At 36.8% G+C, this 26,391-nt stretch overlaps 1 protein-coding gene across 3 annotated transcripts; it reads left to right on the top strand.

Moving 5' to 3' along the window:
- Nucleotides 1–1,035: 1,035 nt before the first annotated feature.
- LOC145502833 (uncharacterized) lies at nt 1,036–21,442 on the top strand. 3 transcript variants are annotated; one of them, XM_081482228.1, is made up of 6 exons: nt 1,036–1,470; nt 6,000–6,041; nt 8,328–8,396; nt 11,180–11,405; nt 15,197–15,376; nt 17,601–17,657. In XM_081482228.1, exons 1-4 carry the CDS (start codon nt 1,384–1,386, stop codon nt 11,252–11,254), a joined length of 273 nt encoding a protein of 90 aa, XP_081338354.1. In that variant the 5' UTR covers nt 1,036–1,383; the 3' UTR covers nt 11,255–11,405; nt 15,197–15,376; nt 17,601–17,657. The 3 variants fall into 3 exon arrangements, with proteins under 3 accessions (XP_081338354.1, XP_081338353.1, XP_081338352.1); XM_081482226.1 differs by lacking the exons at nt 1,036–1,470; nt 6,000–6,041; nt 8,328–8,396 and adding exons at nt 19,572–19,745; nt 20,286–20,343; nt 20,809–21,442 and having other exon boundaries at nt 10,682–11,405; nt 15,195–15,301; nt 17,601–17,787; XM_081482227.1 differs by lacking the exon at nt 17,601–17,657 and having other exon boundaries at nt 15,197–16,785.
- The last annotated feature ends 4,949 nt before the right edge of the window (nt 21,443–26,391 follow it).

Below are 26,391 nucleotides of genomic sequence, written 5' to 3'. Positions count from 1 at the left end.
GTGATTATATCAAGCATACACGTATTCTTCTTGAAATGCCGTACTACCACAAATATATGAATCAGTTACAGCTGTGACCGACAAAGCTGAGAGAGAGCCAGTTTACTCCTGTTTATTGCGTCGCCGGAAAAACAAATGAAAGAAACGGCTGCTGGCATGCCCGAAAACGTTATTAAAAATAGCTGACTATGTTAATAGAGTTGGCTAAGGTTATTAGTAGACCATTAATTTCTGGCAAAACGTGGAAGTAAAACAAAAAGAACTCTCAATATTATAGTGTGGGTATCCAGCTGTGAATTCTTCTCTTATGCTTGGTGCAAAGCTCACGGCAAAAAGATAATTTCACTTTCAATATTTTTTATACGAGATTTATAATGATAACGTCACCTATGCTGTTATCAATAAGTTAACAACTTGCTTTTAGGATACTTTTTGTGCTGTAAAAACAGAAAGAAAAGGAAAAAACGATTGGTCTGTTTGAAAGACATTTCAGGTTTAGATTCCTATACAAAGTATTTGTTTTCTCCTATAACAGGGTATATACCGACTACTAACCCGCTAGTTTTGCTTCTGCTTTGACTCTTATGTTTTTTATTCACATCCGCCAGGAGCCTCTATCCGCCTATTACTTATTATCCCTTTCACGAATTACTTATTATTCCTTTCACCACCCTTTCCACTCTCTAATCTCCCTAATTTCCCCTTTGATACTTTTTCCTCATAATCTCCCCGATATGTCTTATCATACCTATCACTATAGGACTGATCCCTCATATTCCTCCATGGCCTATTTGCCCTTTCTCCCATTTGTCTCCTAATCACAGTCTCCCTAATCCCCTCTGATTTTTTTCCCCCACCCCCTTATTATCCCCTCGAACTATCAACCCACGCCTTCACTATACTACTGATTTTACCCATTATATATTTTGTTTGAACCTGGTACCTCCCGCTCTTAAGTCAATCGCCTTACCCACTACACCACACCGTTTTCTGATGAAATGTCTCAACTGTTTATTTGGTATCATGACTTTTGGATCCCAGTCTCACCTCGGCCAAAAGGCAAAATTTTATCCATTCCATGGCTTTTTAGAGCCAATATTTGGTAAGTTTGGACTGCTGGCTGCTGGGGAAAGATTGCATCATCCACCATACCTCCGAAATTTGAAAAGCAAAATGGCCAATCTGGCCCAGCCCAGTCCTCCGAAAACTCTTCGCGGGAGTTGTCTGGGAGGCCGCGGGGAATGCTGGGTCAAAGATGGCGCTAAACTCGAAGGCATGGTTAGATGTGAGAAGAGTTCTTTCATTTTTAACGTATTTACAAAGAAAAGAACCGGATTCTTGTTAACTGTGGAGAATCGAAACTGACTGTAAAACATTCATGTGATGTTAGAAGAACGCGGAGGAGAGTACGAGGGCGTGAAAGAACAAATTTGTGTTCCACGTGCAAGTGTCGTGGAACGTCGATTTTCGGTAAGTTCAAGATTCAACTTGAAATTTTTCTAAGAGAGGGCATGAGACTAAGTTGAAAGAATCTTACAAGAAGATAAAGTCAAAGGTAAATTATTCGACCCTAACCACGATACATGTAAAGTGAGAACTGTTTCTTGACTTCAATTCACTATACAACTGATAAATGGGACGTTCCATTTTTTGTCCGCACCCCCCCCCCCCTCCTATGGAGGGTACATTTTGGTAAGGTCTGATTAAACCCTTTCGGAATCTGCAGTTTTCGTCGTAGGAGTTGGGGTAGGAAACGTTTGTTTTCTTTTTTTTTTAAGAAACAAGGCTATCAGAATCTGTAATTACTGAAAATTATTATTGTTAGAATCAGTAACTTGAGAAAATTGCCCTTGTTGAAATCTGCCATCCCTCTAATTTAGAGAAAATACAGTCGTATCGGAATCATTAAAATTGAAATCAAGACCTGTAGGAATCAGTTTTTTGCTGGATCAAAGACCTGTCGAAGTTGCCCCTCCATCCCAATATATGCAAAATTTTTGGAAAGTCCCAATTTATGCTTTCCTACTTCATTGAGTTACCTTGCCTTTACTTGCCCTTATCAATGCAAAATATTTTCATGTTTATTTTTTGAATAATTTTCTAGACAGTGAACCATATTTAACCACTGTAATGGAAAATGATTTAATAGAACCATGGAAGCAGTTGAAATCGTTAAATGTTGTTGTATCCAGGCTAAGAACCGAACAGGGCCGTCGTTCATTTAAACACAGAGCTGCAATTGCCTGGAACTCTTTACCTGACACTGTCAAACAGCTTGAAAACCCTCTTTCTTTTAAAAGGAAGATAAAATCGATCAAGACCTATGTCAGAGACATCACTTTCCAAAAGGAATGCTCTGTAAATCATAATAAGAACCCTGAATTTAGGTATTTTTAAATTATTTGATTACTCTTTTTATTGTTATTGTTTATATTATTTTAGCTTTATGACAATTGTATTGTAAATTTCTGTTTCTCTTATTTAGACTTAGTAGTAGTAGGTCCACATCAGCTGTACAGTTGCTTATTTTAAACGTACTTATCAAATAAACGTACGTATGTATGTATGTATGAAGCTACCGCCCAAGAGGGTGTCAGTTCCCAAAAGAGTACCTGACTTTGTTACTTGTACTAATGAGGAGTACACTACTGTGGAATCCCAAGCTATAAATTATGAATTTCAATTTTTTTAAGTAATACTAGTGAGCAGCATGTCAGCAACAGATCTTGTCAACTTGCATTATTTTCTCTGACCGGTCTCGTCTGATCATACAGACTTCATCAGGGAGTTTGAACAAGATACATAAAGGAACTTATTTTATACCGAAGGGCTCACGGATTTAATGTTAAATCCGTGAGCCCCAAAATTAAACATTGCACATTCGCAGGATTTTAGTCATATCCTGCACACAATTCTGTAGGTGTTTTTTGCTGTTCACACCCTAGTTGGAACGTGATTTCTACTCTAAAGAATAGGTATAAACTAAGTTCCTTTATGTATCTTGTTTAAACTCCCTGATGAAGTCTGTATGATCAGACGAAACCGGTCAGAGAAAATAATGCAAGTTGACAAGATCTGTTGCTGAAGTGCTGCTCACTAGTATTATTTAAAAAAAAAAAAAAGAAAATTAAAAAAAAAATTAAAAAAATTTTAAAAATTGGACCTCTTACCACGGAATTTGGAATTTCACAATCTTTCAAATGTCACTCTCACCCCAGAGCAGTCACAAACTCTTGGCTTAGGTCTTAAATTTAGAGAGGGCAAGGTAGTACAAACACCTCTCTTGGTTCAGTTAACTCGTGTAATCTTTGAGAATAATTTCCTGAAATCTGAATTTAGTAGCGATATATACCATCAAACGTTTGGTATCTCCATGGGTACTCCCTTCGCGGTTACAGCCGCAAACGCTTTTATGTATTATCATGAGAGGGATATTATTGAACTGTATTCTCGAAATTTAACCCTCTACAAGCGTTTCATCGATGATATTTTTGTCATCTGGGAAGGCCTTTGGGAGACCCTCCTTGAATTTCTCAGTGCCATTAATACTAAGGATGAACACATTAAGATAACTTATGAAATTAGCAATTCTAAGATTTCCTTTCTAGACTTGCTACTTTTCAAAGATTCTGTCAGAAACAAACTACAATACTCTACTTTTCAGAAACCGCTTAACAAGTATTTATGTATACCATATGAGTCATTTCACCCCGCTAGCAACAAAAAAGCTTTTATCAAAGGCGAGCTCGTGCGTTACACCAGAAATAGCTTGACTTTTCGCTCATTCGATGAGACACGTCAACTATTCTGCAAGCGCTTATGCCTTCGCGGTTATCCAGCTAGGTTTTTACTACCCGTTTTCAGGGAGATAAACTATAGTAACAGGAGTAAATGGTTCTCTAAGCCTGGTCGGTTATCTAGACATAGGACAGTGGTGTTCAAATCCACGTTTAACTGCAGTCATGTTGGAATCAAAAAAGTTATTCTTAAGCATTTACCGAACCTTAGTTCTATTGTCAGTTATAAATCTACCAATACGTTAGCATATCTATGTCAGTAAACTTTTTTTGGGGCTCACGGATTTAACGTTAAATTTAACATTGCACATTCGCAGGATTTTAGTCATATCCTGCACACAATTCTGTAGGTGATTTTTGCTGTTCACACCCTAGTTGGAACATGATTTCTACTCTAAAGAATAGGTATAAAATAAGTTCCTTTATGTATCTTGTTCAAACTCCCTGATGAAGTCTGTATGATCAGATGAGACCGGTCGGAGAAAATAATGCAAGTTGACAAGATCTGTTGCTGAAGTGCTGCTCACTAGTATTACTTAAAAAAAAAAAAATCGCCCAAGAGGGTGTCAGTTCCCAAAAGAGTACCTGACTCTGTTACTTGTACTAATGAGGAGTACACTACTGTGGAATCCCAAGCTATAAATTATGAATTTCAGTTTGCTATAATACACTGTAACAAAATCTATATGAAATATGTAGTATCTGTTTAATAAAACTGACTAAGTACATAAATTATGTATTGTGATGTATGCTGGTATAATTTGGTTCTTGTTATTATGGTAACTTTTCTTTTACCTAGATAATCAGTACAAGGACGTTCATGCTAATTGTTTTTGTGCATCCTTACTGTGCACGGAAATTCACATGCCACGTCATGCATGAGAGCACGTGCTAAGGAATAAAATGAACAATGATAGGGCAGGTGGCCATTGCTATAGCTTTACCTGGATTTAATGATCTTGGACATTTGGTGACCCCTATTTTTCTTTTGATGGATGAATTTCTCTACCGATTTTCTATGTTTAGCACAAAAATGAAGAAAATCTATCAACTCAGAGTTTGAATTTTTTGCAAAATGCGCCATTGAATTCCATTCTTTTTAGCTCTATGTTTATCTGTGTGACGGTTTCAAATGCCTCTTGAAGGGTTACACATGTGGAAACATTGGTAACATTTGGAATTGTTTACGCAACAGACCAACTTCTACAAAATGTGACCGTTTGTCTCCGTTGACTCACCTTTGATATTTTTAACTATAAACCCCTGTAGACCTTGCTGAATTACGTGCACCAATTTTTCAAAATCAAGGTAGTTTTCCATAAGCTTTATCTCTGAAACAAAGTGGGTGACTCCCAATTTTTTTTTGCATTTCTGACGCGAGTAACTCATTATCTGACTGCAATAAAAATTGTGAAAAAAGTCTATTGACTGGAAAATTTTTGCATGAATGTTCTTAAGCTACTGAACACTTCCATGTGCATAGAAATAAAAATTATAGTACTGTTACTTGAAAGTCCTCATCAGAACAGAAAATCAACAGATTCCTCTGCTTCCTCCAAAACACCGAAGAATCAGAAGAAAGGTAATTTCCATGACATATGCATTTCTACCTTACTGTAATTATGTACTGTCTACATGTCAGGGGCTTCATTAACATTTTCAGCGGAAGGGCAACTGGTTTTCATAGGCAGGCAAAACTTTTTTAACTGAACTTCTTTATTAAAAAAATCTTTCCTCTTGATGATCAAACTAGGTAGGCAAAATTATCCTCACAGCCACTCAATTCGCACTGTGCCCAGTCCTGAATGAAACTCTGCATGTGGTACATAATGTTTTCTAAATATTATATATACATGTATTTTTTTATTTATGTGGTTTTTTTTGGTTGTCATTGTTTAGACTGTTCACAGCCCTCTACTTTCTTGTATTTTTATTCGATCATTGAACACGCAGATAGAATCACTAGAAAACTGGATGCCAGCGCAAAACTATGTAATCTGAATTAGTCAGAACTGTGTAGTCTGAATTAGTCTGTAGAAAACACACAAAATATGTCTTGATCAATGAAACCAATATTGACATACACTGTAGCCATCATCCTGACTATCCATGTGAACTTGACAGTTGACCCTTAGCTTTTCAAGCTTTGCATTATGACCCTTTTATAATTGGCTAATAGTTGTAAGTTGTTTTCCTTGATAGGGTCGATCTTTGGCAACCATTTCTAAAGTAATGGCTGAAAAGGTGAGTCAGGCTTAAGAAAAGTTATAAAAATGATTGATGTGCCAGCTTAAGTTTTTCAACTGGAATATAACCTGTCCCTTACTTTCTGATTATTCATATTATTATTTAATTAGATTAAAGTACCACAGTGGCTACACTTTATTCATTTTATTCAATCCATCAAAAAAACAAAAAAACAAAAAAAAAACACTAATAAAAATGTAATTAAAAATGTACTGATAAGAGTTTTTTATCATTTTGATTCCATAGCTTTCTTGCAAATGTTCGATAAGAGAATATTTATTATAATTAAATAATCTTTTGCTAAAGACAAATTTGCGAGTAAGCTGATTTAAGGCATGATGTTTCTTATTAACAATAATTATAGAGTCTGAGAATGTTCCTTGCACATGATTACAAAAGAAGGGTTTTAGCAAAAACCATGTTGGAAAAGCAACAGAGAAATGCAGTTGCACACAAAGAAATGGAAGCACCAAAAAATACTGCAGGGATTGTTTGTTTGTTTTGTTTTATTATTTCCTCCATTCATTATTATCTTAGTTACAAAGATATTTGTTATATTATAAAGTTATTATTATATTACAAGATATCTTTCTTTAAAGATATTTAAAGATATTGAATAAAGCAAGAAATGGAGAAGGGCACAATATAGTAAGGCCCTTAAAATATGTGTCCCTAATACTGTTTAATGAACCCCAAGTTACAGTTGGTTAGTTTCTAATTAATGATCCTCTTTCGAGGCTTGGTCTGAGCTTCCACTAACGATACTACATTTAGGAAATAACACACTGGCTGTGGGTAAAATTTGGGTGGCAGGGAAGGACGACTGGGGAGTAGGGGCCCAGGAAGGGGGCCCTCCTGGGGGAGTACAGAGCGGGTGGTACCGGGGGTAGCCACCCTGGAATAAAAGTTCCAGACCTGGCTCCAGGGGTGAGGCCCATATCCCACAGTCCCGGGGGACTGAGGGAACCAGGAAGGGGAGCCCCTCCTGGGGGGAGTACAGATCAGGTGGTACCTGGGGTAGCCACCTTGGAATAGGTAATTTCTCCGGACCTGTCTCCAGTGGGCTAGAGCCTTGCTGTGGGGTAAAGTGCAGCTAATGGGTGCACTTCCCTGCCACCGTCCTTTAATAGTAAACAACAAAATAGAGTCGCTGTTCATTGCACCCTCAATGATAAGGTCTAAGGCTTGCTAGGAGACAGATAACCCTAGCCTATAGCCATTAATGGTATACTTATTATTATTATTATTTTATACTAAGCAACTGATATCATAAGTATATATGGATAAATATTTTTCTAAAAGTAGCGGAATAGTAATGTTCAGTATCTATACATGACATTCTGAATTGTAGTGTTGGAGCTTGCCCCCATTTTTTTTTTTTTTTTTTTTGGAGAAAGACAGATTATTAGCCTTATTCATGGTGAACATTTCTATAGATCTAAATGATTTGTTTATTCGCTTGAAGATGGTCCTAAAGCATAGTATCAGGGGTTCAGATGTGTAGAGCAAGGGTCCCAGTCATGGGAGGGTGGGAGGGTAAAAGAAAAATCAGTGGCGAAGGATCAGCACAAACGAGAAGACTGAATACAACGAGGAGCGTGTGCTTGACTAGAGGTCAGGGGCATGAGGTGGACATGTGAGAGACATGACTGGAACCATTGATACACTGTCTTTTACAGATGTAGATAACAGTGGCTTTACTTAGGAAATGAAAGGTTTGTTGTGATATCCAAAGGGGGTGATTGTTTTCAACTGGGAATCCCTGATGGACTTTGAGATCAGGAATTGGTGGCATGTTACCTATGTTACTGGGATTTACTTATGAGCATGACACGAGGTTCATAGTATTACATGTCTCTGAAATAAAGTGTTACAATGCAGAGTGTGTGTGCCTGACTTTGAGATATTGTCTCTCAGGTCTCATTAACATCAGTTTATGGCTGCCATAAACTTAAACTTAAGAATATCAGTAATCTTTGTTAGCTCAGTGGTATTTTATATGTATTTTATCAGTGCAGCTTCTATGTATATTACTGCACCTTGTTCACTCGTGAAGCTTATGAATGTACACTGTATATTGTTCTCATTCTGTCCTTCAATTTGTTAACATTATTGCCTGGGTGACCCCAATTACAGACTGTTGCATCTTAATGCTGGCCTCCACAGACTAAAGACACTGTAAAATACTAAATAAAAGTCAATCACAAATTAAGATTGTGATTCAGTTTTTAGTGAAAAAAAAAAAAGAATCACATAACTCACTGATTGTTTTTCTACTAGCAGATGAAAGTGCCAGGGAAAAAGTACAAGACAAAGAACTTGTCTTATCAGATAATGAGACTGATGGAAAAAGTAAGTACAACATTGACAAAGAGTTTAATTGTAAACTACAATGAGGGACTACATTATTTTGTAAACACCTCTGCTCATCTAGATCTACGTTCCTGTATAGGCACAATAGGCAGTTGTTGAATTTAACCAATCAGTACAGCTGACTCCTGACAGATACTGCAAATCCACAAATTAGTGCTTCCCCTCAAATAAGCGCCCCCTTTGAATAAGCGCCTCTTCTGTCGGCCAAAATTTAAAATAAGCGCCTCCCTTCGAATAAGTGCCCCTCTCCCCCTGTGTTATGGAAGATTACTGAGACCTCAAAGGATGTATAGTTTATCACCTCATTCAAACACTGCATGTTCACCATCACAACAGATCTCACATAGTTCTTCAAAATCAGCTGAAGGGAGAATAGAAGAATATACTTCTAGTTAGGGTGGTCAACTACATTGCCATGAGTCAGACGAGAGGAAACACAAGTCTGACAAGGCGGAGGCTATATAACGTCATACGTAGTGTGAAGGTTTATGCAGCAGGTTACCCAGAAAAAATCAGATTTTCTCAGCTCAATTTTGCGTAAGTGAACCTTTCTGGTGCTGTGAGATTTTTTTGGCCATATTAGGATGTAGGTGGATGTTGTTGATATTTGGGATGAGCCAATCAGAACACTTTTTTTCCTTTGGGATGTCACAAGGCTTCAAAGCGTTGAACAAGATTATTCCAGGTTGTTTTTCAGTGTTTAGTCTTTCTGGCGCGGGATTAATCGTTTATTTCGGTTTATTTGCCTGAAATTTTGTTTATTTAAGGTGTACAAAACTTGGATTTCTTATGTTTGAATCACATAATTGATAGGCTCATCAAGACCTGAGTTGTTTTCTGGAATGGACTTGAGTGTGTGTTGTTTATTCGAGCCAAAGCGCTTTTTCATTGTCAATAATTATTATTGTCAAAGGAGTCAAAGGAGCTCAAATCGAACCAACGAGTGCACTTTGTGAGTAGAGTTCTGAAAACTTCAAACAAAACAAATAATAACATTTGTGTCTAGATACCCAGCAGCCGGGAAGTGTTTCCAGAAAACTAGCCTACCCAGCAGTCTGAAATTAATGTAGAAATCTCACAGAATAACTCATTTAATTCTTCTTACAGCTGTACAGTAGATCTTTGTTTAGCAATTTCAAGCAATTCCAACTATTGTTTTAGCTTTTTACGAGCTTGGGCGTACCATAAAATCTTGAGGTTTTGACACAGAAAATTTTCGTGCTCTGACTCTGGAGTCAACTCTTGTAGAATAATATCTTCAAAAATCACAGTTGAAACCGGCTCTGAGAGTACTCAATATTTGTTGAGAAATGCCAAGCGACTCTAAATAATGTTTTGGTTTTGCAGTGGATGAATTGTCTAAGCCTCGACATACTATAAAAATCTTGACTCCTGGTCACGAGCATGGTTGTTCCAAAAACTAGATACCCTGTAGTCAAGAATTCGTAGATAATCAATTCCAGAAAAAAATCATTGTTAGTATCAATTGAAACCTCCCGAGAGTATTTGAGTATATTTTTTATCATTGTTCAGAAACATCAAGTGATTTTATACAATGTTTTTGGGTTTGCAAGTTACAAATTGTCTCAGCTTTGTGTGACTCACCGGCCTGTTTTTTCAAAACACTATTACCTGGCAGTCAGAAATTATTTCCATTTTTCCTCCATAATTTCCATTTGAACCTGCTGAGAATGCTTGACCTCTACGTAGAAATACCATGGGATTTCAAACTTATCAGGCTTCTACATTGAATTGTTCACTTGGCCTCGGCATGGAAGCACATAACATGACGAAAATTTGCCACAGGTTGTGTGACATTGTTGATAGGTATTGAGTGACCGTGTAGATTTGCAGTTCTTAGAACTGTTGGCTAAGCTATGTTAAAAAGCAGCTTATTCAATATTTGATGGCCAGTTTTTAAAGTATGTTTATGATACGAATTTAAAAAAATAAAACATTCAAAATAGTCAAGTACTAGCTCATGGTTTAAAATTTTTCACTTCCAGGTATCTGGTTTTTGATCAACCATGGCTGTGTGTTGAGATTGAGATTTCATATGTAGTGCTGAAGCTAAGAGAATTTGTCCGCTACAAAACCAAAACATTATTTAGAATCACTTGGCTACCGCAAGAAAGTTGTTCTGTATGTTTATAGGAAATTGGGCTTCTTTCTCAAAATTAGCTTGTTTGCAGCCTCTCTATTTATGCACGCAAAAAAAAAAAAGCAGCAAAGCGAGCACGAAGCACGTAGGGCAAGGGGGGGGGGGGTGGGGTATGTGAGCAAAGTGAGCAATAAGTCAAGTCAAGTCTTAAATTTGTGCTGGCGTCCAGTTAACTCCCGACTCTATCCATGCGTTCAACAATGGAATAAAAATACGAGAAAATAGAGGCTGTGAACAGTCTACTAAAAATTGCTTAAGGACGTTCGCGCTAATTGTTTCTGCGCATCCTTACCGCACACGCAAATTCACATGCTACATCATGTATGAGAGTGCGTGCTAAGTAAAAAAATGAACAATGATAGGGCAGATGGCCATTGCCATGGCTTTGCCTGGATTTAACGATCTTGGATGTTCAGTGACCCCTACTTTTCTTTCCAGAAACAGATTTTATTTACCATTATCGCCACATGGTCCAAAAATGAACAAAAAAATCAATGTGGGAAGTTAAAAAACATGGTTGACCACGTTCAAAGTGTGGTCATGGTGCTAGGGAATGGTTGTCTTGACATGAAATTCTGAACTCTGGTACCTTTCCTTACAGGATGGGTTCAAAAGTGAACGGTGCTGCACCATTTTCTCTACACTAACACCAGTGGTCTCATTGAAGATGTACTAGAGAATCTTCAACATGGAATTCAATCTTGGATGTGGCCTTCCATGATCTGGCACATGCTCAGAGTGTGATTCCCTCTGCTTGGCTATCTAAACAAGGAATGAGGAAAATGAGAGGGAAAAATGGAAGAAGGCACCAGGTGGACAGTAAAGAGGTGTGTAGCTTTGTATTCTCACATACATGTGCGTGACATATAATCATGTAAATACCTGGTATTGTCTAAAGCAAGGTAAACTCTTGTTCACATGCTGATAAGCTGCTTTGATTATTGGAATAGTTTGTTATATGGGCTGCCTAATTGCCTGCGTAACAAACTATTAATGGCCATATTTACTATTACAGTAAGCATATGTGTGTGGCCTATCGTCAAGCTGCGAAACTGAGCAACATGGTTGAGGTGATGTTCAGAGATTATGAGCATGAAAGATTGGTACACCTTAAAATTGGCCTGAGTTCAAACTTGCTGAAATGGTTCTGAGTGAAATGGACTTCGCGTGAAACAACCACAATTTTATTATTTAAGAAGTTGAAATTTCCAAAGCCAGTTGGCAATACTTCTTAAGTCTATGTTAAGAACAAAATAAACTATGCAATCTGTTTGCACCTCTCGATGCCATCCCATCTGAAAGTGTCCTTAAATTGTTGGCTTTATGCTCCCTCAAAACTTTCAGAAATGAATAAAGAGCAAATCTTGCGGAAGCCTCCATTGCCTTTGCACATAAATGTTGACACTTGCTGACACAGCAGCATTTCTTTCCTTTGGCATACTATTCTTGGCAGCCAATTGCCGTGAAAAATGTTTGGAAAAAGCAGTGGAAGGGTGAGATGTTTTTCTTGCATTTCTCAGAAAATAGAAGAGGTGTACTCATCTTAATTAAGGATAGCTTGGAATTTGAACTTACATCTGTGTGGCCTGACAAAGAAGGGCATTTTATTTTTCTTGGGGCATTTTGTTCTTATTTGTGAACATTTATGCTCAAAACAAAACAAGTGAGCAAACACTCCTTTTTGATCAAATTAAAGATGCATTGGGCTAAAGTGATATACCAGTAGATGATGACTGTAGGATCATAATTTTTGGAGTTGTTAATGTTATTTTAGACCCTGACCTTGATGGTTTTGTTGGCAAGCCAAAATCGAAGGAATTGGCTAAGCAGATTGAAAACATTTGCTTATTGCATGATTTAGTTGACATTTGGAGAGCTAGGAATCCAGAAATAGAATGATTCACTTGGAGACAGAAAACACCGATAATCCAAAGAAGGCTTGATTTTTGGTTAGTTGACAATGATCTGCAAGAGGAGATTGATCAGGCAAATATTATTCCTTCCATTAAGACAGATTATTCAGCAATCCTGTTGTCGATTAACAGAATAGGGGAACAAGTATGTGGACCCTCTTTCTGGAAGTTCAATGGAAGTTTATTAGATGATAAAGACTACAATCATATTAACTTTAGAAAATGTTTACAAAATTGAGTTTCTGAAGACCGAGCATGACCTTCAGTATGAATATATTGTGCAAGGGGCAATAGTACAGTGTATGTTTAAGGGCCAGGTGGTATGAACAACGGGAGAAAAGTAACAAGTACTTTTTTAAACTTGGAGAGAACTTGGAGAGAACTTGGAGAGAACTTGGAGAGAATCCAGAACATTATTAGAGAAAATCAATCTCTGGCAACGAATCCAAAAATAATCATTGATGAACTCAAAGGTTTGTACTCAAATCTTTACCAGGCAAATTCATCAGAGAAAGCGAAACCATGCCAGACTCCTTTCTCAAGAACATGTCTGTGCCTAAACTTTCTGAAATGCAGAAAGGGAAATGTGAGGAAAATTTTACTATCGGTGAATGTTTTAATACTTTGAAAAGTTTTCAAAAAAATAAAACTCCTGGCAATGATGACCTTACAGTGGAGTTTTACTTAGCCTTTTGGCCTATTCTTGAAAAACATTTAGTGGTTTGTTTCAATTATGCACATAATTATGGAGAATTATCTAACTCACAGAAACAAGCAGTTATAAATCACTTAATTAGAAAAAAAAGGAAAGACAAAAGGTTGTTTTGTCTTAAACTGCAGGCCAATCTCTGTTTTTAATGTGGACACCAAAATAGCTTCCAAGGCGTCAGACTAGAGTATATTCTACCTGACTTGATTCACTATAACCAAAATGAGTATGTGAAAGGTAGATCAATCTTTGATCCCTTCGGGACTACTGATGATGTATTAGAATACACAAAATAAAGTGGGCAGTCTGGTATCATGGCAAAAATTGATTTTGAAAAAGCATTTGATTCCCTGCATCATTAATTTCTTCTTAAAGCCCTTCACACTTTTAATTTTGGACCATCCTTTATTCAGTGGATTCGAATGTTCTTCTCAAGTGTTGACCGGGTGGTGTGACAAGGGGAAACCTTATGCCTTTTGTTTATACTTAGTCTAGAAGTTATGGCATGTAGTATTCGACAAAATAATAAAATTCAAGGTATCAAAATTAAGAACAAAGAGTGAAATTTTCTACTTTTGTTGATGACATGGCATGCTTTTTAAGAAACAAGTCTTCCTACCAGCATTTGAGTCCCAGTCTGGAATGTTTCTCAAAATTCTCAGGTTTAAAATTGAATGAAGAAAAAACAGAATTCTTCTGCTTGGGGGTTCAGAACTTGTCTGTCTTTACAAATAATAAACTTTTTAAACTCAAGATTCTAGATTGTAGATTGTAGATTCAGAGCGGAAAAATGTACCGTAAACACCGGCAGGTAAGCTGCACCTTTTCACTCAAAATCTTCCTAAAAATTCGAGGATGCAGCTTATCTGCAAGAACATTTTGGACAACGTGCCATAAAGTTGCATAAATTAACACTTTTCATTGAAAATTTTCAAGTTTGTATTAAGAGCAAAGTAATAAGACTTCATAAAACTGTTAATATCAGAGTACACATGATCATTGCTTTTGCAAGTTTGGTAGCTCCTAAAAGAGCTGTTCTTGTTCATAAGCATAAGCCTACATTTCTTCCTGTTAAACACTGTTAAACCTTCATTAAAATATCTTTTAGCCTGTTTAAGGTTGCCATATTAGAGCTGCTAATCGTCTCGCAGCAGAGAATCTCCATTCCGGCACAAGGCTGTTCTTTTCATTGTCGCAATGAACTGTGATCGAAAGCTACTTGTGTCCAGGTCTCCATCTCCATGTGAATGCTTGGCTATTAAGTTACAAATGAACAGTTGAAAACGCTGTTGTATGTAAAATTCAATTGAAAAACTTACGGGAATGAAAAAAAAAAAAAATACTGGTTGAAAAATACCAGAGAAACATGAAACATATGTCAAAGTCGGTAGACATCATGTCTATACTATTGGAGAACTAAAATTATAGGTAAGGGTTTCAGTTTGAAGTATTCCCTGTTTTCAGTGCTAGTGAGTTTTCAAGAAATCAAGAAATGTACATGAAAAGAATCTTTCTCAAGACTCCACTTGTGAATTATTTTGATTTCTTTCCGAAAACTTTTTTTTGAAATTTGAGTCACCAAACTGGGGGTGTGGCTTATTCACCAGTGTTTATGGTACTGCACAGCTTTCTGTGCATCCTTAGCCCTACTTGTGAGCATGATGATACAAAAACATCTTTAGAAGTTTTTGAGGCTAAATTGAAAGCCACTCTTAGCATAGAAATTTTGATTGCCAAAAAAAATAGTAAACTTGTACAACATTACAAAAAGTGGGATTCCTTTATTCCCGCATTAGTATAAGCAACTCCTCTTTCTATTCTACCATTAGCATAATTAAATAATAATGTATAATGCCATTCAAATTTGAAGCCTGTTTTTGCACACTGTTTAATAAGCTGGTGTTAATTATTAAGTGGTTTGTTCTATTTCCCTGCTCTCTGTATGTCATGTATGACAGTAAGTTATTCTTTGATTATTTTTATTATTATGACAGAGAAAGCATTTATCAGAAGGTTGCAGCCTGATTCTCCAGCAAACAGGAGTGCAAGAAGGCCGTCAGCAATTGGAAAGGAAAGAATTAAGAACAAGAGCATGGAAGGTGTAGGTGTTACAGTAATTTTTGCAATACTCAACACACCATACCCTTGACGCCTTGGTGGCATGTAGGGCAGCAAGGTAATTCTTCCACATCTGCCAGTCCTTTGCCATCACTTGGTTGTTCCTCCAGATCTTTCCCATTTGCTTCATTTCCTTCTCATTGGTCTTCTGCCACATGATCTTCTGGTGGCCACTCCTTCCCTCTCCCTCTGGAGTCCATTGTCAATACTGTAAGACTGATTTAGTAGTTCTTGTTTTAGCTATTACACTCTAAATTTTAAGTAGTCATTTAAATATGGGACACAAGGTTACAGGTTTTTTATCATTATTTTTATTCTTACTTTCTTAAAAGAAAGTACAACTCATTTTTAATAGACAAGTCTGGGGAAGGAGCCTGTAGTTAAGGTGGGGACAGATGTGATTCAAGTAAGTGGGAAGGTATCCATGACAACCCTGAGAGTGACATCCATGAGCCCATCACACAGACGAAATCAATGTACACTCACCAAGGGAACCCAAATACTTACCAAATTGAATTACTTACTTTGACAACTGTATCAAGCTGCATGGACTATGGGTGCGTGGTATGTCCAGGGGCCACCACTGTGACTAGCTGGCCCCAATGAATGAATAAGGTCTTTATTTCTTTTTGAAAAATGCTAGACTCAGCAGACGTGAGTCTTGACAATCAAATCTTGAATGAAAGCAAGTTGAATACAATTTAAAGTCTACACAAGTTTTAAAAGACATCTGTTCATAAATCAATTTTTGTATGTCAAAGTTCTTATCTGGGAGAGTTGGAATTTATGCCCCCTTTTTTCTTAGTATTCGTGACTGTTTTGTGGCAACAAATCTTGAAGTGGGTGTCCTTTTGTGGTGGTGATCTTGCTGAACAAAAGGTGATCTTTCTCTTTAACTAAGGTTGATATTTTGAAGTCAGCCTTGGTGAAATTTCCTCATTGGTAGGCGCGCTTACATAAGTTATCAATGCAATCCGATTACTTCTTCCTAGACAGTGAACCCCTTCCATGGCTAGCAATCCCTGCAACCCAGACATGAGCTCCTACACAGAGTCATCTAGACAGCTATCTCACTGTGTTAATTATAGTGGTTAAAGGGGATGGTGAAGGGAGGGGCAGAAAGGTGCTCCAAAGTTCCACAAAAAATCTGCTATGTGACACTACACTGCAGGGCAGGAAAAAATTCTGAAATCCAGTTGCCCAGTTCATTTCAGTTTGTAGTTGCCCCCACTAAAATATTACTTGCCTAATAGGTGCACAATGTTCATGCCTTATCAATTATGTACATCATTTACTGGGTACTGTCTAAAATCCGTGAAAGACTGTTGGTAACAAAATGAGCTTACTGGTACTAAACTAGGTGAAAGATACTGGACAGTGACACAAATGGATGTATTTTAAATTAATCCATGCTTTCAACTCATTGTTTTGCTCATCTTTAACAATACTACTGAGGCTAATTTCACTTGCCCAAGGGGAAAATTTACTTGCCCCAGGCAGTCGGGCCTGGGTTTTTTTGCTGCCCTGCACTGAAGACACCCTACAAACTACTCCAATGGTGTGCTCTTAGAGTGCACTAACACTGGATACTGCTTACCAACTCATAAATGCCAGAATACTTTGGTTGTTTAAGATATTCTGGCATTTTTCTGTTGGTCAGCAGTGTGACTGCATTTAAGAAAAGGGAAAGAGAAGTGGGAGGGAAAAAGAACACATGTAAACTTATTATAAGCAGAAAGTAAAATCTGGGTTGCCATAGGTCAGGAAATGGTCAGGGAAAAAATTTTCTCAAGGTCAGGGAATTTTATTTAGAGTCAGTGAAAATTGACATAATTTAACTAGGCTGTTTTGATACCATTGAAGGCTGGAAGAAACATTTGGGGTTACTGTGATCTCAATGATATTTTCCTTATTAGTCTTTTAATGAACAGTGAAAAGGATTACTGTAAGTTGAGGCCAGAAACCGCGACTAGATCTGACATTCTGTATTTATTTGGTCAGGGAAATTTGATTTTTGTCAGGGAAAAGTGAGAGAATTTTGAAAAGTGGTGTCTGTTGCAATCATGAATCTGATAGCAAACTGCACATCTGCAGACAGCTAGGACACAAAACATTTGATGCCCCTAAAAACCGCAGTTACTCTGGTGTCCATGACTACCACAGCAAGCCACTGATTAACTTTGGCTTGGGTCTAATTGAGCTTAAATTCCATGTAGCCTCATAATGACTCATTTCATCTGCCTCGTTTATTTATCTACTTGTATTATTGTTATCAATTACAGAACCTGCCTACACCCAGCTGAAGCCAACACAGCATATTCTATGCCAAGCAAATGTGGGCCTACAATTTTGATGTACACCATATCTAAGCCAACCAAGGTTACATACATGTACATGCCAGAAACAAGTGCAAAATGGAGAGCATTTCAAACTTCCCTGTGTACATATAGATTTTTGGCTGACTCTGAGGTAAGTCTTAAATGTTCAGATGAAATATTTAATTTGCATTGCGAATTATTCAACTTCGTATTCCTGGGCCAGGTTGTTCATAGCAGGACTAGGTTGAGACTTTTTCAAAGTCCTCTCCAATAATAATATTTTTCCTTGGCCCTGTTGGTTTTGCTGTCGTACTCACGTTTGCGACTTCGTTGCTCAAAGATTACCCTCTCGCTTTGCTCAAGGGAGATGAATAAGCGAACGATCAGGAAAGGTTGACTTATGGCAAGTCTAGACTAAATTGAGTGGAGGTTAGCATCAATTTCAAATTCATCCCTCCACATACTAAAGGTTCATTTACACAAGCGAGTTTTTTTCTGGTGTTTAGTTTTCCTCTGGAATAAATAAGAACAAGAAGGCAGACTTCGAAACACAGGAGGACAGTTTTTGACTTGTTTGTTGTATCAAGAAATTTTACACCAAACGTTGCCCTGGGAATTTTGTAGTTTCACTTGTGACATTATAAATTAAGGCTGAAGCTGTGTGCCAAAATTAAGAAGTAATTTGTCAACCATGGTATAGATTTTATTTATGAGGGACACTTAAAAAGAAAGATTTAGTAATCTGAGCACATTAAAAAAAAAAGTCAGTTTTTTGATATTTTTTGATGCCAGTGTGATTAAAAAAAGCAAAAGTGACTGTGAATTCTCTTGTGAATATTCCTTCAGTGAAATTCCATTGCCTCTTGTCTTTGCTGGCATGCACACTTGCCTTTTAAATTTGACAGAGTGGCTGTTAAGCATTACTTGGCACTTGGAAATGACATATTTTACCAAAAATCAACAAACTGTCTGCATGGCCAGATTTTGTTTTGGAAATTGAAGAAAATCACAGAATTAAACACATAAACAGTGAAAACTAATCAGTTTTTTTGTTCATGACTAAAAGCCAGGATTTCAACTGAGATGGTTGTAGAGCACTATTTTATTAATTTTATAGGCTTTAGAGAACTGGGATTTAAAAACACTAGTGAATGCCATGTTAGAAATGATCTGCCATCATCATGAGTGAGCTGACTTCAAGGGATCAGCATACCTTTGTTTTGAACTTTTGGGGCTAACAACCTTGAAAATACTCGGTAAAAGTTTTGCTTTGTGAAATATTGTTGTTTTGTCGATAAATTTGTCAAATTTTCAGAGCAATCTTAAATTCATGAAAGTTAGGTGGCTCTGTGCCACACCTACAAAATATTTCAAAAACATATTTTGTCGTGGGGACAAAAATATTTCCTAAACGAAAAACGTCCACTGATGAGTTTTAAAGGTTATTTATCTCAAAAGGATAAAGGGTGTGCTGGGTTAACATCTTTTGACAATGCCATGGCAACCAATTTGACGTCATTAGCAGTCGATAAACACTTTAAGGCTTTTCCACGCAAGGCTTCCCCGGCACACACAATGTAACATTTATAGTTTGTTTGTTTGTTTGTTGTCTTATTTTTATTGTGGCCATGAAAGGATACACTTCACCCTCTCCCACCGGGGGTTTTCCTTTTTGGTTACCGTTTTTACAGGTTGCAAGTTTTTTTTTTTGGAGATAGTTAACTGTGTCGTTTCTAATGTCAATTTTCCTGTCAAAAAACCAAAAATAGTGTGAGGGAAAATTTAAAATATCCCGCGCAACAAGAAAGACTCTAGTGCGTGGCTGCAAATGTTTGAAAATTTTTAAATTGCAAATTAGAAATCTGATAACGGTATGTAGCATTGCTTTTTATCGCCCGTATGTTAACTGTTCACCTTTAAAACTTTAATTTACAGAGATCTACCGGTAACTTGGCTCATTGCTACGAGAAAGTATCAGGCTTCAGATCCTGTCGTTTGAAGTTGTTATGAAACACAAATACCTGCAACAAGAACTTGACTTGAAGCTCGTGCTTCAAACAAAGATGTCACGGTGTATTGTCAACTTATGGAATTTGAATTCTCCTCAAGGTAAGAACTGATAATATAGGATGTTTTTTTTAAATACTTTTTACCAGGGAACGCCATATTCTATATTATCATGATCAATCCTACTAACGGATCCGCGATATTTTTACGTAAGTACTGTTTTTATTACACGAAACGTTTGGTTTTATTTTGTAGAGAAAAGCCTTGTGCAAAATCTGTTAGAAACAGTCGAATAAACAAGCATGTATCAAGCGTTATTCTTTTGTTGTCCATCGTATTAATATCCTGGAATGTGTCGGTCAAATCGAGATATTTTTACTTTGTGGCGGAAATATTACAACGAAGTGAGAATATTTACTAGGAATTTGTTCGCAGTTTGGAGTTGTTACGCTCCTTTGCTTATTTCTTCCGTGCATTTTTACCGAATATGCAAACAACAGAACTGGTACGTTCTGTGTATACTGTAAAGTGTTTCGTCGAGAAGTGTTGTCTAGAAGTGTTGTCCAAAAACTAGCCGTGTTTTTTGTCGCGATAAGAACAGGTGAAGACAAGTCGTTCAAATAACTTTTTTTTTCTTTTCAGGTACAAATGACGATACTGTGAAGCTGTAATGGAGCCATCCATAACACGATAACTTTAGGTAATTAAAATTGATTTAATTCGTTGTTCAGAATTTCATTTCTGCCGACTGTTTGCTGTTCATGTCTCTTCAATGTCAGTTCCCAGAATATTGTGGTATAGCAAGACAGTATTCCTTGGTTGATTAATTTTTTTTTATTCCCTATACTTGTTTGCTTGACATTGTGTTGATATTTTAAGAGGAAATAACTTTTTGATCACTCGGAAATCAGTGTGAAGAGTTAATATTTCAAGCTTGCACTGCGTCTTACTCGAATGTAAATAAGCAGACAAAGTTTGTTTTCAAATTGTGTAAATTACTTGTGAAAGTTAAAATGCTACAAGGAAAAATATTGCGAAAATATTCAAACGCGTATCTGAAGGAGCCGAAGATGAATGTTTGTCAAGAGAACATGAAGCAATTGCTTTGGTTTAATACATAAACATTACAAGGCATGTGAAGTAAACATTTTAAATTTTCTTGCAGGATTTCTGGCGTTACGAGCAAGACAGCAAAAGGATAAACACAGAGACACTGAAGTTGGCAAACGGGAACTAAATACTCTGAAGACAGACGCTGGAGGAAACAATAAGGACAAAACATTGAAGATAACCCAACGACGCAAAGTAGGATAGACATTTAAGATCGCTAGGGACTTTTCTTTTTTTCGGATAAGTAAGAACAAGACGGAGGACATTTGTTCTAGTTTCAAACAGGTTTATTTTCGCTGTGTTCTGCGGCTCATAGAATTTATTTACTGATTCCAATTGTCTTGTTTGATACACGAGCCAAAGTCTCGAAATTTTAACGTGGCAGCTTTCTGTAGGGTTCGGAAACGATTTATTTTCTTGTTTGAGACACGAGCCAAAGTCTCAAAATTGTAATCTTACCAAGTTCTTAAGCTTTTCGAATAATAAACGTTTTCTCACAGGAAACTCGTACACTGTGTAGCTGGAATAAGTTTGTAACTAAAAGTTTTCTTCGCGCTTTAACGCTCTTGTTTGAAATTTGGCGCAGATTATTAGTCGTGAAGACCCATGTCAAAATTCCTAATTTTCCCGCCAAAAAACTTAGAAAAAATACGGGCGCTTAAAATACGCATGCGCCAATTTTTTTTTTTTTTGTTTAAAAAATCGTCTTATACTTTATGTACTCCGTTTAAAATTTTTATTTTTCCCGCCAAAAAACTTAGAAAAAATACGGGCGCTCAAAATACGCATGCGCCAATTTTTTTTGTTAAAAAAATCGTCTTATACTTTATGTATTCCGTTTAAAATTTTTATTTTTCCCGCAAAAAATCTTAGAAAAAATACGGCGCCCAAAATACGCATGCGCCATTTTTTTTTTTTTTTTCAAGTATATCAATAAAAGTTATTTAGTCTTTTTCTGGTCTCTGTTATTTTATATTGCTATTAACAGAAGTCAGTAAAGTTCAAATGTCTTCTTTGTATTCTTTATTATCTTTAATAAAATATTTCATTCAAACAATAAATACAAGCAAGTTAGTTTTATTCAACTTGAATAATTAATTAAGTGATTTTCCATTAAATTAATTACAAAGGTGTCATCAAAAAATTTGCCCTATATATACTAAGACTTTTGGCGGGAAAATTGGAAAAAATTTGCACAGCGTTTCCCCTGGCAACTTTTTTGACAAAAATTTTAAGGGGGTACCCCCTTGAATTATTTTCCCGCCAAAAATGTGATTCACCGTCTTATACAAAAATTTGAGATAAAATTTTTGCACAAGATGGAGTATTACACCCTAACATTACATAAAATAGTATGTCCTAAAACGCCAAACAGCGAGAAATATACAGAAATGAGAAGAGTAGATAAAAATTAGCACAACTGCAACTTTTGAACGCACTAGGTTGAACACTGAGAAGATGAAAACATTTTTAAATCGTAACAATTAAGAAAGTTCATATCGCTGGGTAAATTGAGCCCAACTATACAAGCTCTCTTGATCATAACGAGTCAAAAAATGTTCTCTTCGTCTCAACATCCAAACCAGTGTGCTGAAACGTTGTAGTTGAACTAATTTTAATCTGCTAATTTTTGCCCGATCTTCTCATTTCTGTAAACGGATTTCCAGCTGCTCGTCGTTTTAGGACACACTATTTCACGTAATGTTATTACACTACATTATATATCAAGAAGGTAAATAGGCAAGCCAGCAAGTTGATTTGAACTATAAAATCAAAAAAAAAAAAAAAAAATCCCGAAGTTACTCGCGTATCAAGTTAAAATTAAACCGATCCGATTAGTTACTTGCCGATGAACAAAAAACAAAACAAACGAAAAATTGGCTTGCCATGTTACCTTCGAGAAATATAATGTAATATTCAGTGAGATACTAAAGATTATTGTCTGGGTATCGTGTTGAACGAAAAAAATTGCCAAGTTAGACAATTTGTATCAGCGATTCAACAGAAACGAGTGAACACAATTTGGAAATCCAAGACAATTGTAACTATACACGGATCAAAAATGGTCGTCAGTTTTTGCCATCACAATTGAAAGTCCAAGACAATTACGATGAATGAAAATCGATAAGGTGCCCTCGTAAATTTTGTTTAGCGATGTAGCAGAATTAGTTGATCATAATTCAAAAATCCAAGAAGATAGAATTTAATATTGGCCGAGTCTTTCCAGAACAATCATCAAGTTTCTACAGCGATTTAAAACATCGATTTAAAGCAATCAGAATTGAACAAATTGATGGAAGATCGTCAATATTTTTCGACGATAAACAGAATTGATTTAGTACAATATACAGATCCAAGACAGAAATAAATGTAGATTGTTGCAACGAGATTGTTGAATTTTTTAGAACAAATTTGAAAACTACAAGACAATTATGATTAAGATAAATTATTGCAACACGATCGTTAAATTTTCTTAGCGATTCACCCGAAATGAATTTTTTAAAAGAATATTAAAAAATCCAGGGAGATCTGAATTTAACATTCGCAGATGAAGAGTTTTAGACAATTTTATAGAGATCCAAGACAGTCAGAATTGAACATCGATTAACGGAACTGACTTAGTTCAATTTCTACTCGAAAAATAAATGAAACTTTTTCAATCCTACTTTGTCGAGAATTGCAGAAAACCCAGACAATAATTCTTTGCAACCTCACTGAATACATGTGTCAAGTCAAACTAACAAGTAACTTAATATTAAGATGGCTCTGCATGTCGAGTCTACGGCATTTAACGATGTTGAAAAACAAACAAATTAACGCCGAAAAACAACGAAAAAAAAACTCAAAACTTGACGCGAATGAATTTGGAGGCAAAATAATCCAAACATTGTGCTAGTTGTTGCTATCACTGCTTCAGTGAACATACAAGGCCATCTTTAAAAGTTTAACTGTAGTGTGCCATGTTTTCAAACCAGGGGCTTTAGCCGCGATATGTTTCGCAGTTTTTAACGAATAGAAAACAAACTCGAATTTGAACGAAATGGTAAAGCATGCAAAAGCCAAACAGAATTCAGTTTGAATCAACGAAATGTCCGAATCACTCGAAAATAAATGCACTTTGTGAAAACATGACACTCGTAAAACCTTTCCAATAAAAAGCAGAATTCAAAGTAACTGTTTCTGAGCTTCAATGCGAATGCATTTAATTTGGCAAATCAGACAATTTCTCCTGTCAGAGTAAAGCGAGAACGTAACTATTGACTGATCAGCCATTTAAGAACCATAACCTCAGAACAAAAAAAGGCGAAGCATTTAATTTGACAAGTCAGACAATTTCTCCTGTCAGGATGAAGCGAGAACTTAACTTGTGATCACTGAGCTATGTAATTATTAGAACCTTGCTGCAAAAAATGTGAATGCATTCAATTTGGTAAGTCAGACAATTTTTCCTAAAGCGAGAACATTACTTTTGATCAGCCATGTAAGAATCAGAACTTTCCTACAAAATATTGTGAATGCATTCAATTTGGCAACTCAGACAATTTTCCCTGCGAGAAGCGAGCGAGAACTTAACTCTTGATCAGTTTTGAAATTAACTCCAAAAATTGTCATGTAAAAACGCTGCCATTTCTATTGGAAAGGTTTCACTGTAAACTGAACTAAATTTACAAATAATGTTCTTATCTTTGTGTCCTCCTCTAGTTAATGTAAAGTTGACTTGTTCCTTGTTGTCCACCGACTTTGCTCTCTTCAGGACTTTTCTTTCTGAAAGTGGAAGGAGCAAATCCAAACGTGTCAACGGTGATCAACAATAACTATAAATTAGAACAAATCAGTGTAATATTTTCCCCCTGTTTCTCAACGGAATCATTTATCATCTTGGAGCAACTTGCGGGACGAACGAAAAATTCTCAAGAAAACAAAATAAGTTCAACAAACCGTCTCGAATGATTCAAGTGTTATTTCATTACAAGTTTTAGTCGTGGCTTAGACATGAGGCATTGTGAGCTTCGACGCGAAACGTAAACCGAGTTAACAAGCGTACGTGGTCAGATTTGGAGTAGCATTTGTCGGAATACTTCGCACCAATTTGAACTAAAATGCCAGGAAATAGCAACCTACCATAGATTTACACAATGTGAAACTACTTCTTCTCCAAACGCCTTCAGTAAATCGTCTTTGAAGTTTCTTCTCGTGAAGAAGGGAACGATACACATCCTACCAGTCCGCGAACTTCTCTGAATGACAAACAAACACCTCACATCAGCAAGACTCATCATGAATATGGAAAATAAGATTGGACCAATGGTGAACAAGTACGTCACGAATTTTAGTCACTGCAAGCTTTTTCCCGCCATTTTACTCATTGTACCACCGCCTCTCTGGAATCTTAATTGTTGTTTGTGCGTTTGGGAATAGTGTGATCCGGCTTGTTTAATAAACCAATGAAGTGCTTTGTTCTGTGGGGTTACGGGCTAGCCACATTTTTTCACTCTCTTTCGGCGTATGTATGAAAACCATGCAAAGACAGAATAAACCATTTGAATTATAACTTCCTTCTACAAACAGGGAAATAAACGGAAAAAATAGATGCTAGAGTTTTACTTTTATGGAAATGCTCTTTTCAGAAATGCTTCATCAAATGAGCTTCTTTCTCAGGTTAGAAAATATCTCTTGGTCGTGTTCAATTTGAGAAAAAATATTCACGTAAAAAATAAAGAAAAGTTGCTGTCTTCAATGAAAAGCGTTTGGCGTCAAGAGAATATGATCTGGATCATAATCTATTGTTGACGTTCATATATTTTTCTTCTTGTTTGCACGATCTATACAGTCCCTTGAACCCACATTGGACCTGACAAGCAAGGTGCCACCGAAGGTTTACCTCGGACTACTTTTGACCTGCGCGCGCATTTAGAGGGAGGGGGGGTTGGGGAGGGGGCGGAAGGGGCTACCATATAGAGCCTCCCGTCCCTGGTCAGTCGACTGTGCAAAACCCTGCTTTAACATTCCCTGCAACATTTCCAAAAATCCGAGCAGTCGTAGCACGCTGAAGGTCGCGTATCTGTTCGATTGAGTGACGAGAAGATTTGAAACAAGAATCAGGTTTCCGTATGCGAAAAAATTGAACTGATCAAGTCTTCAAACAAACTTGAAGCACGTCGTTTCAGACATTGATTGCTTTGTTCTCAGATTTAAACTATATGCACACATTTAAAGAGAACCTTTGCATACCGTCACCTTTGTTAGCTTGTCAACCCCTCTATTTCCTTTGCGTTTCCCCACGGGCGTTCGCTTTTACGAGCTCGAATAAATATTAGCCTGCATTGCAGCCGGACGGATCATAAAATCTCCGATATAGTCCGTCTGCTAAACGGCTCCCAAAAGCTTGTTCTGATTTCCCGCATAGATACACGAATTTCTGTATCCATTTCTGATTGGCTAGTTTCTTACGCGTCTTCTTATACTGGCGGTTTAGACTGTCTGCGACGCAAGCTAGGCAAAAGAGGGACTCAATATGACGTGGTTAGAAAATTTAACGCTACCTATATGCACATGCAATGTAGTTGTATTGACAGCCTAAACCCTTAAGCGTTTTAAATGGCTTTGCCTCAGTTATAGGGTATTTGGAAGTCCATTA

Source organism: Orbicella franksi, chromosome 11 (assembly GCF_964199315.1).
Source record: "Orbicella franksi chromosome 11, jaOrbFran1.1, whole genome shotgun sequence".
Classification (NCBI taxonomy): Eukaryota; Metazoa; Cnidaria; class Anthozoa; order Scleractinia; family Merulinidae; genus Orbicella; species Orbicella franksi.
This window is presented reverse-complemented; position numbering and strand designations above follow the sequence as displayed.

Bases quoted from the DNA above. Each gene is read 5' to 3' on its own strand.
- LOC145502833 (XM_081482226.1), top strand. From the start codon at position 11,352: ATGAGGAAAATGAGAGGGAAAAATGGAAGAAGGCACCAGGTGGACAGT. The intron at 11,406-15,194 runs GTGTGTAGCTTT...TTATTATGACAG, and splicing joins ACCAGGTGGACAGTAAAGAG to AGAAAGCATTTATCAGAAGG. The intron at 15,302-17,600 runs GTAGGTGTTACA...TATCAATTACAG, and splicing joins AGAACAAGAGCATGGAAGGT to AACCTGCCTACACCCAGCTG.